Source organism: Populus nigra, chromosome 6 (genome assembly GCF_951802175.1).
Source record: "Populus nigra chromosome 6, ddPopNigr1.1, whole genome shotgun sequence".
Lineage (NCBI taxonomy): Eukaryota > Viridiplantae > Streptophyta > Magnoliopsida > Malpighiales > Salicaceae > Populus > Populus nigra.
The window spans coordinates 6,172,026-6,188,424 of NC_084857.1; the positions used below are offsets into that span (position 1 = coordinate 6,172,026).

Here is a 16,399-nt window from a genome sequence, read left to right on the forward strand (position 1 = left end):
TTATTTCTGCTGACTGTTTAGTCGGTGTCGGCGGGAAGTTCACGACCGTTCGATCTTAATCTCGTCCCGATTAATTACAGCTATACATGTAATATGTTGCTGTTAAGTGATTTGAAATGTATAAATATATAGAAATAGGAACACACAGGGAAAGCATTAATCTATTGATTGCAGGATTAAAGCTTGTCTTTCCCGTAATCAACTCAATGGAAGTGATGAACCGAACACTCGGGAAAACCAGGGGCCATCACCATATTCGAATATGCGCTTGCCTACTTGGTCTTGCCTGCGATTCCTTTCATTAACGGGCCTAATTGGCACAGGCTTAGCTGGGCCCAATGAGAGACTTGTCGATATAATTATTATTTTTTTAGGAATTATAAAACTCACTAAAAAAAGAGAGAGTAAGAATAAGCCCCTCCTACAAAGTATAACGAAAGAAGATTGTTCAGAAAAAAATAAATCACAAGGGATCCATTTACAGAGAGGGCTAATTAAACAACTTAATTAGTATATATATTAGCAGAAAGCATGTAATTAAATAAGTAGGAGTATTTACTATTTAGGAACGCAGTGGACTCAAAAATATTTCTAGCTACGAAGAGAACATGCATCAATATGATCAATAAAGTGTCACTTTCTTTCTCTTCACTTTCTTTCATTTAGCAGTGGTGTAATAGTTTACCGCACATGCTTCTTGGTATACATATTTGTCGCTCCATACACACTTTAGATTTGTGTCCTTTTAATTATTTAAAAATATATTAAAGAGTTTGTGCATGTTTGTCTTGTATGTGATGTAAAATTAAATAGATTTTGCATAGTTACAAGAGAGGCAAGGGAAAAAAGTACTGCATGGTCGGTTTTTATTAAATAATGCATGAAACAAGTAGTAGTAATTAAATTTATGACGCTTTTATATATAAATCTTTATTATTATTATTATTATTATTAGCACCATTATCAATAGCAGCAGCACCTATCCAATTAAAAAGAACCAGAAAAAATAATATTATAACTATAAATTCATTATCATTATTTATTAAAATAGTATAATAATAATTTTATTTGTCTACTAAAAATACATTTAAACAGGTTTTTAAAGGCATTAAGATCTTTTCACGTGATTTATTTTTATCAAATAGAACAAAGACAAATAATTTTTTTATATTTTGATTTTACAATAAAGTGACCCAAATACCTTTAAAAGCAAAACAAGATAAACCTAACATCAAAGAGTATTTTTATATTTTCATAATAATTTTTTTACTATTATAATTGAGGATGAAAGGGAATTTTGGTATTTTTACCGATATAAAAAGTAATAGACTATTAAAATACACAGTGAGACTACAAAAATACCCTTAAAATAAGAAAATTTAAACTTGAGGTCAAGGAGCGTTTTCGACTTTTCACATTGATTTTTTTGTAATTACAAAGCCAACTCGAGGACAATTTCGTATTTAGCTAAATAAAAAAACAAAAACATGAGCAAGCATGCACTGCACTTGCTGGTGCATGGGTGGCGCCAACACCCTTTAACTAGTGTGTGCAATATCTCTTTGTGTCCAAAAATGCCCTTCTGCTATGTCATTTGAAGTGACATTGTATCCTCTTCTTGTGCTTAACCCTCTTAGTTGTTAACATTTCAACTTCAATCTGTGTTTTTTAAATTTATTTTTATTTGTGGTCTTGGTCCTTCTATATAAGTTTTATTTGTCCATTATGTTCCTTGTTTTTTGGATTTTTAATTTTTACCCTTAGCCTTTAAGAGTTCTAATGGTTTTCAATTTCATTATTCAATTCAAAATGATGGTATTATGTTTTTCAATTTGATCATTGTAGTTTTTATTTCTAAATTTTTTCTTTGCTATTTTGTAAAAGCTATTATTATTTTAATTTCACCATTTAATTATAACATTATTTTTATTTTTCATGTCAATTCAAGTTTTTTCGGGTCTAATGACCCGAGTCATGTTTTTTTTAAAATAAGGGCTCAATAATCCTTTTTTTATCGAGTTATTTGAATCTCAAGATCTTTATTATTGATTTGATAAAATATTTTAAATTGACTCGGTTCTAATTATCAAGATTATAAATTTATCATGACTCGTGGTAAACCACCATGCCAAATTAAAATATGTAATAATGTATTATATATCATAAATCTTCACGTGGTTAGTAACCACTACCCTGTCCATGCATGGAATCAAATCCCATTCACATTTAAAATGGAAGTATTTAAGAAATTAAGGAAAAGACTTTACTACCCATTAGAGAGAAATTGTTTTTGTAGTTCAATCTATTTTTCAAATTGTTTATTTATTAAAAAAACATCAAATTAATATTTTTAAGTGTTTTTTTATATTTGTATGTACCAATGTTAAAAATTAAAAAATATATATATAAATATTATTTTAATATATTTTTAATTGAAAATAATTTTTATAAACACGCACTATATAACTTAAGTTTTGTGGACTTTTCTATGAATAAAAACAAGTTTGGATTCTTTCCCCGGAGTTTGAGCTTTGTAAAACCGGGCTTAATTTTGTCCTCATGGGATTTTCAGTCGAATGAAATCCAAACACCGTCATGCAATTGACAAAGCACACGTATAATTAAAGGCATCGCTGTTCAATTTACAATCCAGCATCCGGAAGAAATTAACCTCAGGCATATTGCACAAAGAAATCTGTTCGGCCCACATGATTTGTTTTATTTTACAAGTCTTTAACACAGCAACAAATTATAAAATCTCAAAATACCAGCATGGAAGAAAAAAAGGCCAGAATATGTCGCATGTAGCGTGTAAATGAGTCGTGAATGCTTATGATTATGAGGCCAATCCAGATCTCAAGCGCGCGCATGTGTGTAATGTATCTAAACGACCAATAACAGAGCATTCAAATGTTTTATTTCACTTATTATAACCTATAATTGGTGACATATCTATGTTCCCGTATACATATGATCGTAGCTATTCTTGAAAAGATTTAAACTTTGGCCTTAGTGTCTTTCCAGATAAAATGGCAGTGTGATATGGGCACAATATTCTCTTTACGAGAGGGTGTGGGGTATCTTATCTATGTTTTTTTACCATAAAAATACCATCCAACTATTAAAATTTCGAGAATTCTTAATGAAGGGCCTTATCTATGTTCCTCATCCTTATTTTTACCCAAATTATACTATTTTTCTTTAAAGAATGACGTTATTTAATGTTTTGTATTAAATATTCTGATCGATAGATTGATATAAAATAATAATTTGAGTACAAAATTAACAATGATATTCAAATTCCTTGATTGGGACACACCGAGGAAGCTCCAATTAGCTTAAGCCGCTTCCTTAATGGTGTAATTGAGGTGGGGGGTGGCTACCCGTATTCGGAACCAATCTTTAAAAAATTATATATACAGTGTTGGGTATGTTGTTTTCAATTATTAAATAATTGATGAGATATGATTGTGACAACGTCATGTTTTTAATATCATATAGTATAGCGTGTGTGTGTGTGTGTGTAATAAAAAAATAATAATAGAATCGGTGGAACCAAAACATGTGGCGCTCGCTGAGGGTCCAGACTGTATGCTGAAGACGAAACCGGAACGAATTGAAACGACCTTTCAAGATTCATGCGGGTGTTCTAAATTTCAATTGGTACCGTTGATTTGTTGTTAATGCTCTATTGCTTTCCCACACACACACACAGAAAGTGCTTTATTAGTTTACAAATTAAGCTGACGGTGGCAAAATAAATCAAAACTGTATATAAATTTTAAAATTGTTATATCATTCAAGATCGAGGCAACTCGACTCAGGTTATTGGCCTTGTTGCTAAATTCCTAACACAAAAGCTTCGTTATTGGAATAATCAAAAAATTTTTTTTTTTTTTTACAGTCTGTGTGTATACAGGAGGGCCGTCTAATTAACCCCTCCAATTAATGCCTCCGGATTATTAATCTAATTAGCAGCGTGCATATAAATACCTGCTAAGTGTATAGATAGACAGATATGTATGCCCAACCAAAAAGGAGGCTGAATATTTTTCCGGTAGAATGGCAGGGCATTAAGGTTAGAAGATCCCATGAAATGACCATATATGCTGGCCTTTTCATGATTCATACACGTTAATACACACTAACAGGCCCCACATCTGGGGGGCATGATCAGCGTGGAGATTCTACAGCTTTAGATGCATGATTGATCAGCCGGTGATCGGTGGAGCGATTTTGCTATCGTGTAAAATGCCAAGGATGTATCGCGCATTCGCAACTAATTAAGTAATTAGAAATGAAAGAGATCTTTCATGAAGTTCGGTGAAAGTGACGGGGATTGCTTAAAGATCAAGTTAGCTTATTAACAAAACAGATTCCCATGTCCGCCCCCACCCCTAGCTACTCGCTGTCGACTCTCTTAAAATAGTTTGGCGTTTCTTTTAACCTAAAGAGAAGGCCAATTATGCATCACAACCAGATAAAACAACTTCTCCCACGTACATTACCTCTTAATATCTACATCTGGCCTACGCTGCATTTTTCCTTCTCTCACTTTTCTAACCGGCTTGCCGAGCTAAATATGCCGGAAACTCGATCCCCTCCTCTCCAAATGTCCGTGTAACAAAATTTTAGGGTTTGTCTAAACTGGTGTTTGTTATCACTGTTTTTAAAGAGTTTGAAATTTTTTTAAATTTATTTTTTTTATTTTTAAATCGTTTTGATGTACTGGTATTAAAAATAATTTTTAATAATAATAATAATTATTATTTTATATATTTTTAAATAAAAAACACTTTAAAAAATAACAATTATTATAATTTCAACCACGTTTTTAATTAACATGTTCTGTATATTATATATCTATTCACTCCTTTTCTCTCGAAAGTTGTTACTTAAATTAACAAAATTTATTATTCGTTGCAAATGATCAATTAATTCATGATATTTAAGAGCAAGGTGTACTGTCACTTTTCTAGGAAATAAATTAATATAGTTATTAACTTGCTTCTATAGTAAAGACAAGTCGGGCATGCGAAGTATTTACTGAACATATACAACAAAGAGTCAATTCATGTTATCGTCATGTGAAAGCGCCTTCAGAGAAGATAGTTTGCTTAATAATTAGGAAGTCCTACTGGAGATTAATTTGACAATATATTAAATGATAGAGATTTATAGAATATTGATTTATTTGCCTTGGAAGAAGTGATGCTATTAAATATTCCCTGGTATGATTGCTTGGTTTAGATGAAGGATTTAATATAAACCTTTTAAAATTCCACCATGCATATCGAATACTAATGCTCTGTTTTGAATTGTTGTTATAATTAATTTTTAAAATATTTTTTAAGAAATGTTTTAAAATAATAATTTTTAAAAATTATTTTTAATATTAATGTATTAAAATAATTTAAAAATACATAAAAAAATATTAATTTAAAATAAAAAAATTAATTTTTTTAAAATATTTTTCAAACTCAAAAACAAACTAGGCATGAATCACATGATAAAGATAACCTTCCTTGCAATACCATAATTCAGAAGACCTTCCTTCTATCGTTCTCTCATCGCAAATTAAACATCCGACTCTAAGAGCTCCATATATTGAATTTTTTATTTGATAACAACGTACATTATCCTCTCCGAAGTCCTGAATACTCAATCGTAACTGATCATGGGTTTTTTTTTTTTTTTGACAAGAACAGGATGAAAAACCCTCGAAATTAATCTCCCATGTGTCTGTATATTTCAATTTTACGAATAATTAAGGGGACCACAATCCAGGCAACCAATAAAATTACTAATAAATTCTTAGCCCTCAATTAAATTTAGAATATATTATAATAATTAACCCTTATGAGATACCATGAAATTATAATAACGATCCCAAAAGTTTAAAAACAAATTCCCCCATTGTTTTCGAAATTCCCTTAACGTTTTTTAAATATCAAGGCATTTTGGATTTAGAAGGAAAGTTTTGTTATATCTATGAGGTTTCTGTCAAATACTTAAGAGGGAATTTTGTAATTAAAATCTTAATTTAAAAAGCTAAAATTAAAAGAATATAGCATTTTAACTTGAAGGGAGTCCAACTAACGCAACTGAAAGAGGCTTAGTTGGCAAATTGTTACTTGATTTTGCTCACAAAAGCTATTAGTATTCAACCAATCAAACAAGTAATTAAACAGGCTCGCCCCAGTAAGGTGAAATGGCAAATTTTCCTAAGGTTTAGGCAACTATGGTACTTACAATCAACAATATTCATTATTGGGACGCAACCTTTAATTTGAAAGGAATAATCCCATTGTCAAATGCTTTCAAGAAGGCTAAGATAGGGCTATCCATTTCAAGCTCACAACCAAACGTGAAATGATCATTGTCATCATAACTGATCATTATCTGATAAAATCCGAGCAACTATTTTTCGTTTTATATATTTAAAAGATATTGCGCATTATTTAATAAGCTCAAATTAATGAATCCCAAAACTTAGTTTTGTTATCAACATCAATCGTTGTATTGGTGGGCCAAGGCCTAAAAATCAAATTATTGACATGTCCGACTTTTTTTTTCACACTAGAGGATCTTTTTTTGAAAACAAAAAAAAAAACAGATAATCAATGACATTGATATATAATGTAGCACAATTAAGCATTGTTGTTACCTGGCCATTCCCTTGCTTGAACTATGTAGATTGTTATCTTAGTTTCTTTCGTCTTCTTTCCTATTTAGGTTTGGTCGAAACCCTCCTCTCAAAACGTCCTAACCTTTTTTTCTCTCTTTCCCTCAAAATTTAAGCATTGAATTAACCTGATTAAATTGACGGTTAAGATCGAACTTAGCTTGTCTGGATTTATATATATATATATCGTTAGGAAGACCTCAAATATTCAAAGTTCCTTGCACAAGAGAGACATGAGTAGAGAGTTTCATGATCAGATTATGTTAATGGAAAATCACGCAACGTACGGTAAGGTGTAGTATACACAGAACTTCCTAGACCACTTTTTTCATGGATAAAGCTCTTGTCTGATCAACTCTCACGAATCATGAAAAGTCTTACTCCTAGTATATGTATATTTATGTCAATGATTTATGAAATTTAGTATTTATGGCTGGTTCCTAATTTCCTAACTCGAATAAAATGATGTGGTTCTTATGAAACAAGCTGGTCCAGCCCAGAAACATTATCTTCGAATTTTATTTTTATTTTTTGGCCAAGTTTCAAAGTGGAGTCGGTCAAATATGCGTTGTTTTCTACTTTTCTTCCTTCTCAAGGCTTTAGATTCCTTTAAATAAAACTACAAAGGCCAATGCGATTCCTATAAACCGAACAAGTTATCTCAGCGCAATAATATCATCTTTTAGAACCTAGCTACCACTAATTTCTTTGTCTGTTCAGTTAGTCAGCATTAGAGAGAACCCACCACAGCGTACCAAACTCGAATAGTAAGACAGAGAAGGATGCTAGCCTCTTACTTCATCTTGCCATGACACCTTCAAGGGAGCCCCCTCTTTCTTTCCCTCTCACAGTCAAATTACCCTGAGACAAATTAGGGAAAGGAGAAAAAAGGTGAAATTAATTAATTAAACGAGTTAAAAAAAAAACTAGCTAGCAAATAGGCAAGCTGTTTCATTCCATGTGCATATATATATATATATATATATATATATATGTGTGTGTGTGTGTGTGTGTGTGCGCGCTGTGGGATTAGGCAGATCTTAAAACAACAAAAACAAGCTTCATCGAATTAGGAGACAAGGAGGGAGTGAAAGAGATAGCAACGCCATGAACGAGCACCCATGTCACGAAGAGAAGAAAGGAAAAAAACAGGGCGCTACGCTCTTGTCGGAAAGTAACTCAATCCTGTACTCCTACTACTACGATGGAGTACCGGTACTATTTATTCATGCGCGTGAGGGACCCACCTCCCCTAATAGCGCCCTCCCGTAGTATTTTCGCTGTTGACGCCCCTCCTAATTTTCCCATTTCTTTATCTTATCTCTTTCTATCTCCCTCTTTGAATCTTTTCGGTGAAAAAAAAAAGATTTATATATTTTGACGGGACAGAAAGTTTTATTTCTTCGAACCCTTAAAAGAGAGTTCAAAAACTACGCGTCTTTCCCAACACAACGAACTTCCTTTCTTATCACACTTCCCCCCAAAACCCTAATTCTCTCTCCCTCTCTAAAAACCTCACTCGCTCTCTCTCCTTTTCCTCCTATCTTTTCAGCCTTTTCACTCTCTCCTTTTTATCACTTGAATCAACTCTTCAATTCTCTTCCAGAATTCATTTCTTTTTTCAATAGATCTCTGCAGATCATTCAATGGACGATAGAGATAATCTTGATCCAGGGACCGAGTTCACCAGCGAGTCAAGCTGGACACTCGGTCATGACTCAGATAGTGTCAATTATTTCTTCTCCAACGATCGAGAGAACTCCATACTCAACGAATTCGGATGGAATCTTCATTCGGACGAACCATCCCGGTTTAAGGACCTCGATCGGATAGAAGCAGAAGAGAGGTCCGATTCGGCAGGAAACCTAGAGATTCAGCGATCATCAGCAGCTGGTCCGGCAAGGTCTAGTGGTAGAGGCAGTCGTGACGTTTCGACTACGAACTATCCATCAGTATCATCGAGCTCCAGCGAGGATCCACCCGAGAAGTCTACGGACTCCGGCGGGAAACCGCCTGAGATACCGTGAGTTCAATTGTTTGGATATCTAATAGCCATGAAAATCTTGGTTAATAGTGTAAATAACTCGAATTTCAAGGGGAGAAACGATAGATTGATTTTGCACCTAAAATAGTGAGGGATAAAATCAGAAAAAGAATCGAATTGTCCTCCTAGTTGCGAACTTTATTTTTTTGCTTGCAAGAGTGTGTGTGCGCGATTTGCGCGTTCCTACGATATAGAAACTGTCAAAATAAAAAAGGAGATGTGATTTAGTTCATGCGAGTCGTTAAGAGGCAGTTTCGTAATTTGAGAGAAGTGTGGGGTTATATGAGGTAATTAAATTTATAAAGTTCAAATGTGAAGCACAAGTGAGAGAAGCCACGAACACCGCCGTTATTGCGGCGGGAATGCCGTGCTCTCTAACTTTTAACACTGCACGTACATTTGAAGAATAATTTTTTCAGCATTAATATATAGGGATTTTCTTTCTTGTTAACGTAAAACACTATCAAAGAGATAGAGAATATAGGGAAAAGGTTGCTTCTGTTGATTTACTTGGTCATTACTTTTTGTTTGAAACAAGTTAGATAGAGATTCTCTCCTGATTTTATTTTATTCTACTTTTTCCAAAACAGAAATCGTCTGCTGCTTGTTTTATGCTCTATATTCATCCCCCTTAGGATAGTGGAGGTGTAGATTATAATCATTTCGAATGCGAAACGTGTCTGCCAAGTTGCATTACGCATTTGCTCTCCTGATGAATTAGTATATATTGATGCTTCGTTTTTGCTTTGTTATTTTCAAGCTACTATCTTGACGTTCTCATTCTTTACTGATACTCTAATGCATATAGTGGATGGAGTTCATGACTTGAATTTTTTTCTTAATTTATCATAATTGTATTCGTCATGCATGATCCTAAACCATATACGATCAATCATGCTGCACACCTAGCTCTTCTATCATTCTCCAGCTAGTAATATTGGTCAGTCGATCATTAATGTGCTGAATAAACTGAAATTACAATATTGTTGCATATTATAAATAAACAACATATATTTCATTTGAAATCTTATATCATTTATGCTAGAGGGCTTGAGATTTTCTTTTTCAAGTTAATTTTCTGTGTAGCGCTATTGATTTTTACAAGTATTTAGACTGAATTGATCTTATTGTGGCTAATCAGTGGGCTATTAATTTCCAGAGAGAAAAACTAATATAACTGAAAGATAATTTAAAGTGTCTGATAAATATGTTTGCTGTCAATCATGAATTAAGACATGCATTTACTTCATCTTTTTTTTCAAAAAAAAATTCAGGATTTTGTGTTTATTTTGATAATTGTAGGTGAAATATTTTGTAGGAGTACGGTTAAAAAGAAGGGTCAGAAAAGGATCCGGCAGCCACGTTTTGCATTTATGACCAAAAGCGAAGTTGATCATCTTGAAGATGGATACAGATGGCGGAAATATGGACAGAAGGCAGTTAAAAATAGTCCATTTCCTAGGTCTGTAACTATTCCTTTCTTATTAATTTACTGTCCATTTCCAAATACAGTTATCTTTATGTTTTAAAGTTTTTTTTTTTGGTACTTCTGTTGCATAATTGATGTTCTCTATTAAAAGCTTAATCTCTTGCTTTGCTCCATCTCACCCATCAATATGCCCCAGGAGCTACTATCGCTGCACAAATAGCAAATGCACTGTGAAGAAAAGGGTTGAACGGTCGTCTGAAGATCCCACCATTGTGATTACCACATATGAAGGCCAGCACTGTCACCATACTGTTGGTTTTCCTCGAGGAGGAATCATTTGTCATCAAGCTACATTTTCTAGTCACATGACTTCTCCAATGTCGCAATTTATTTACCCTGGAATGCAATTACCCCGAGAAAATCCTCCGAGTACTGTGGTGCAGTCACGGCCATTACCGGTTGAAGCAAGAGAATGCAGTGTGTCGTCAACACTAACTCCCCAACTTGCAACAGATGGACTGCTTGGGGACATTGTGCCTCCTGGAATGCGATGATCAGGTTAGAACGGTACACATTACCTGCCTTGAATTGATATATAAGCTTAACATGCTTCAATATATATACCGTGCTTGCATGAATATCTATTACCTTTTCCATTCTTTCCAATCTTGGCGTGTGTGAGAGTGAGCACGCGTACATCAATGGCATGCTTCTAAAATATACTCTCATCCAAAAATCAAATATCAGTGGGAGAAATAGTTCTAGCACCCTACATTTAGTGATATGCCATAATTAAATCGGTGCAACAAATTGGATATCTAATTGCACATATTATAAAACCACTCCAAGGTCAGCTCATGAAGTCCCCAAATAATTAATCAAGCTTCCTTTTTCTTTAGCATCCACGGACAATGGCCAGCAAAAGTACTCCTTAAAGCATACTTGAGAGTCTAGGATGGTTTAGGGAAGTATTTTTGTTCTTGTGAACCAACTCTAACCCCCCAGGTCGTCTATGAAGTGGTAGTAGTTTACATACTCCAGTTGCCATGGGCACCATCTCGCTAGCAACTTGATTAGTTTTCGGGGGATTTGGTTATGTAATTACATGTCTAGATCCAATGTATTTATATAGACGTTTTGTGTTTAGTTATCGCTAATTATTCCTCGAATATTCTGTTTCCGCGAGTCATTTATTGTATACTGTTTCCTGGACTGAGACAAATTATATTTTCTTAAATGATCTACAGTTTTTTTTTCTTTTCAAAATGCCACAATCAGGAAAAAAAAATTACAACCGAGACGATGTTAGCAGGAGTAGTGCTGCAATTCAATTGTTGTGCTACTCTCGTTAGTGCAATAAATGAAAAATAAATAAATAATTATGCTATTAAAAATGGCACAATCCTTAAAAATAAAAATAACACAACCTGTAAAAATTGTTTTTAGTGCATAATTGTGGAAACAATGAGTTCTAAATTAAGATAAAAATCTGAAATTAAATACAAAGATAGTAATATTGTTAAAAATTTTAATTCTTTAGCCTAATTTGAAAACCTTACAAGTCTCAACAAGTTATAGCGAGATTATTTATTATAAAATTAAGTTTATAGAATTTCTTCAAGAAATTTAAGTCTGATTTAATAATTATATTAAAAATTATATTTGTTTTTATCTAATTTATTATTTGAAGCGATATCAAATCTTTTCTTTTTTGAACTTGAACTTGTCCATTTAATAAAAAATATATTTACTATGCTATATACTATTTTTGGTATCGCAGCCTTAGAGAATTTTATTGTTATTTTTAAGGATTGCGTTCCTAGAAGCAACGCCACCCTTTAATTTATTTATTTATTTCAACTTAATTCAATTAGTTTGCGTTACTCCCATCAGTGCATCTTAGTTATGCCATTCTTATTTCCAATAACTCAACTAACAAAAATGTGATGTTTTTTCAATTTTTTAACCAGTTCTAGTTTATATTTTTTTTATTTGCTCTATTCGAAAAAAAATTCCGTGATCAAATTATAAGATTTTTTTGTAAAGTATTCTAAACCACACCCATAAAAAAAAATAAGAGTGATTTTATATTCACTCTATACAAATCTTATTCCTGCGCGCTATATTTTATTGAAATGACAATAATAATCTTTTTCAACATGTTGCTTTAAAAATAAAAGGTAAAGTAGATTCTCATTAAGAGAATTTTTTTAGTATTTGATAATTTTTGTTCTTTATAAAATCACAGGAAAAAAAACTTTTTGATTAGCTAAATAATTTGTTTTTTTCTTGGAACTGATCACATATAATTACATTTTAAATGTTGATTTATAAAACCTAAAATAATATGTTTTTTTATTCATGAAATCTTGTTTTTCATTTACTTTTCAAACAAAAATTTTTCTTTCTTGTCTAGACTCTAAATTGATAATTGATATTGGTTGTTAGTAAAGTTTAAGTACTTTTGTATCTAAGATTGTATGATTAAAGAAGGTTATACTTGTTGTAGAAAAACTGTTGAGAAAAGGCAAGCATAAGAATGAGATCGATTATTCTACAGCGTGTGTGTGTGTGTTTTCTGTCCTCTATTGCAATTTTTTAGTTTTATTAATAGGAGTCGTTTTTTTTATTAACTAGCACTGAAATATCTTAGGATTGGCTAGACAGATTTTAACCGATATACTGCGGTGGTAGGTCTCTATCACGCTTGTGATGTGTGCCGTGCACTACATGTTTCCTTGTGGCAATGCATCATTACCACCGCCATTAGCCTCTCCTATTGCTTGAGATTTATTGTGTTTAGTTGTTTTTGTGAAATTTTATTTGGCTGGAAAAGCAACAGAGAGGTGTTTTTCTAATAATTTCCACCTCACAAAAACAAGGTCATAGAGCACCCAATAAAACAATCGCTCTAATAGTTGGTATGTGGTGATCAAGACTGAACACTTTCTTATGTTCTCTTGTGATGTACCCAAAAAGCTATTTCGGAAGAATGTGGTTAGAAGCAACTTGAAGAGAGGAAAGGATGTGTGGCTAGAAGCAATTTGAAGAGAGTGATTAACGACCACCAAAATCTCCTAGTCAATGAAAGGATTTAGTGTAAACACTTTATTGCTTCTTCTTTTTTTTTTCCATCCACCAATATTTCTCTATTTTAATAGAGCATCTGGATTTAAAGTCTCTAATTTCGACATTGCACGCACGTATTCTATGGTTGATTTCTTTTAAAATCTCTAATAGATGTAGAAATGATCGATGCTTGTTGCGTTTTCTTCATATTCTTTTAGTTAGCGTGCAATGACTGGATATCCTATTATTCCCGAGTGTTTAAGCAGCCTCCCTTTAATTGTGTTAAGAATGGTCTATGAACTAATCCTTCCCACTGTATGTAGTGCAGAGATGGTGTAACCTTGTTGTGGTGGCCCATGTTCCGTCAGCAGGACGGCAAACTTTATTTTGTTTAGCCCGTAGTGAGTCCACTTCACTGAGACTCTTCCAATCCAACCCACTGGCATGCAGTATCCGACGTTGATATGCATGTGCTTTTGCATCAGGTATATGTCGCTCACATTAATGCGCCCTTACACTAGAAGATGGTAGTATTTATGTCAAATCTACATTTCGATGATTTGTGCATATAGCTTTTCATGCTATTGATATTAATGTATATATATAATGGACAGCAGGTACGTGCTCCTCGTTTTTCACGCTCTTTGCTACCCAGCATTCAATTTAGAGTCCCAATTTATAGTCTGCACCTTGTAAAAATGCCTTCATTTCTCCTGTCCTTTTTTTCCCCCTTTCTTCTTAATTATTATTCAATAGCTTCTGATCTTAGATCTGTACTGCTTCTCTGTTTTCAGTGCGGTTAAGTTTATTGCAGGGAAATCACGGGTAACTATATGTAAAAATAATAAAAACATTAAAAAAAATCATAGTTTAATTTTATAATTGCTAAAAACTCTAATTGATTTTTAGAAGCTTGCCATCTTGATTTTTATGTATTAAAAATTAATATCACTTCAATTTAAATTCTTCAAATATATTAACCTTTTATTTATGATTGTGAACTTTGCACCATAGAGATGTTTTGGAGAGCTTTATTTTTTTATTTTTTTTTCATTTGATATCTTAGTTGCAACAATACTTTTATCTCCTTCGTATTTTCTCTCCTTTCTTTTGATTGCCTAAAAACTTTCAAAACATGTTTCTAGTTCTAGTGTGAGGATGGTCTTAGTCTAGGTTTTAATCTAAAAAAAATATTAAAGGCTCAGAAGGAAACTATGGGAATATATTTTTTTTTATGAATAATAAACAAAAAATAGTATTTCTTCATCTCTTTACCAATTTGCTCATGGCCCTCTTAGAGAGTGTTTGAAAATGTAGTTGTGGTTGCTTTTCAAAGTATTTTTTATTCAAAAAAATATGCCAATAATATTTTTTTTATTTTTAAAAAATTATTTGTGAAATCAACATGTCAAAATAATTTAAAAATATCAAAAACATATTACTTTAAAGCAAAAAAAATTCAAATTTTTTTGAAAACACTTTTGAAAAGCACTCCCTAACATCTTCTTAATCTTTTTTGCTTATCAATAGCATGGATTTTTACTTCAGAATCAGTTGATAGTGCTTTTTTACTCTTTTTTTTCTTCAAGTTTTAGCAAACTTTTCCTTCAGATGCCGCTTTTCATCAATTTAATAAATATTTGGAAATGTAATAGTTTTTATAGTTGTATTTAAAAAAAATATTTAAATAGACTTAATTATAAAATATAGATTTTTTCTAAATAAAAATTTTAGGATAGAAATTTTAGTTTCATCTATATAAAATTATAGTATATATTAATTAATTAAATATTTTAAATACAAAACATAGACCGAGTCATGATAAGTTTTTTATATGATGTTAGCTTCACAAGAATTTTTTCCAAGTTTTTTATAATCAAAATCATGTTATGATCTTCATAAATTTGGTTAATAATCTATGCACACGCTTATGAGAGAAGAACTCGTTCAAATTTCAAAAAGTAAAAATCCAGCCAATCATGTGCCTGCCCTACCAAAATTCGAATAAAAAGATTAAACTTCTCGTGAGGGAGACGTGTGCTACCACAGAGCAGCATGAATTAAAATCCATCTGTAGTGGGATAGCATGACTCTTCTTATATATATACATGCTCTTCTTATATATATATATATATATATATATATATATAACCTTATTCACAATTTTACCACACTTGCGTATTTTCAAAATTTATTTTTAACGTTGGTATTAAAATAATGTTAAAAAAAAAACAATCTTTTAAAAACACGCGCCGGCCAGCGCGAAAACAAACAGCCTCATTCATTTTTTTCTTCATAAAATTAACAGCCGCGGAAATAAACGCGCCGGCCGTGGTGTGGTGTGGTATTTTCCTACTGACAATTACCTTCTTATAGCCGAACACGTATCATGGTGGGTTCAGCTGACAATTCAAACCGTACACCATGACATTAAAAATGGTGCCGCGCTATCCGCTGAAGCGTACGAGAGTTGACATTCAGAAGCCTATTTCCTCGGCGATCTTTTAGCGATTCCAAGGTGGCCGTTAGACAGCGAGGTCAAGTTTGATGATATCCATCGTATCGACAAGATGTGCTAGAAGGCGAGCTCCCCCATTAAACCATTTTCTTATACGTTTTTACCTCAGATATTTGTGTTTTGTCCTTTAACATTTGTATTATTTTTACATTTTCCTGTTTAGTGAACATAAAAAAGAAAATAATAATTCAATACACCGTAAGCTATCAAAAAGTTCAGCCCTGTAATCAACACTGATTACAGCTTTTCCTTTTCTTTTCTATCCCTGTAACTTCACGGCCTTTCAATCAAGTGCAATCCAGCTGCAAAAGGCGTAATAAGCTGGTCTTCTATGCAAGGAGAGGAGAACTTTGTGCTGGATGAGAATTCGTGTTTCCTCCCAAAGATTGAAGAAATTTTCATTGGGAGCACAGGAAGTCTCTTAGAGAAAAACTTAGATCATGAAATAAGCTTCAATTTTAAACTCTTTATACGTGCACTTGAGAATAGAAGGAAACAGACTTGATTTTCCTTTCTCACATATTTCTTCCTTCATTTTTCCCAGGCTTTTTCTAAGAACCATGCACAGCGCAGGCATTACTGTTGAAAAAAATCTCATAAAAGTCGTGCCTCTTGTATTTATTGTTTACCATCTATATCTAAATTTGTTTTTTT

At 32.6% G+C, this 16,399-nt stretch overlaps 1 protein-coding gene across 6 annotated transcripts; it reads left to right on the top strand.

Moving 5' to 3' along the window:
- The first annotated feature begins 8,023 nt into the window (after window positions 1-8,023).
- LOC133696113 (probable WRKY transcription factor 57) lies at window positions 8,024-15,939 on the top strand. Of its 6 annotated transcripts, none has more exons than XR_009842611.1 (5): window positions 8,024-8,708; window positions 10,048-10,191; window positions 10,355-10,716; window positions 13,551-13,712; window positions 15,536-15,939. XR_009842611.1 is itself a non-coding variant. In XM_062118162.1 (4 exons), the coding sequence occupies exons 1-3, from the start codon at window positions 8,332-8,334 to the stop codon at window positions 10,710-10,712; spliced, it is 879 nt and encodes a 292-aa protein (XP_061974146.1). In that variant the 5' UTR covers window positions 8,024-8,331; the 3' UTR covers window positions 10,713-10,716; window positions 13,551-14,003. The 6 variants fall into 6 exon arrangements, 2 of the variants coding, with proteins under 2 accessions (XP_061974146.1, XP_061974147.1); XR_009842610.1 differs by having other exon boundaries at window positions 15,604-15,939; XR_009842608.1 differs by lacking the exon at window positions 15,536-15,939 and adding an exon at window positions 13,842-14,003.
- The last annotated feature ends 460 nt before the right edge of the window (window positions 15,940-16,399 follow it).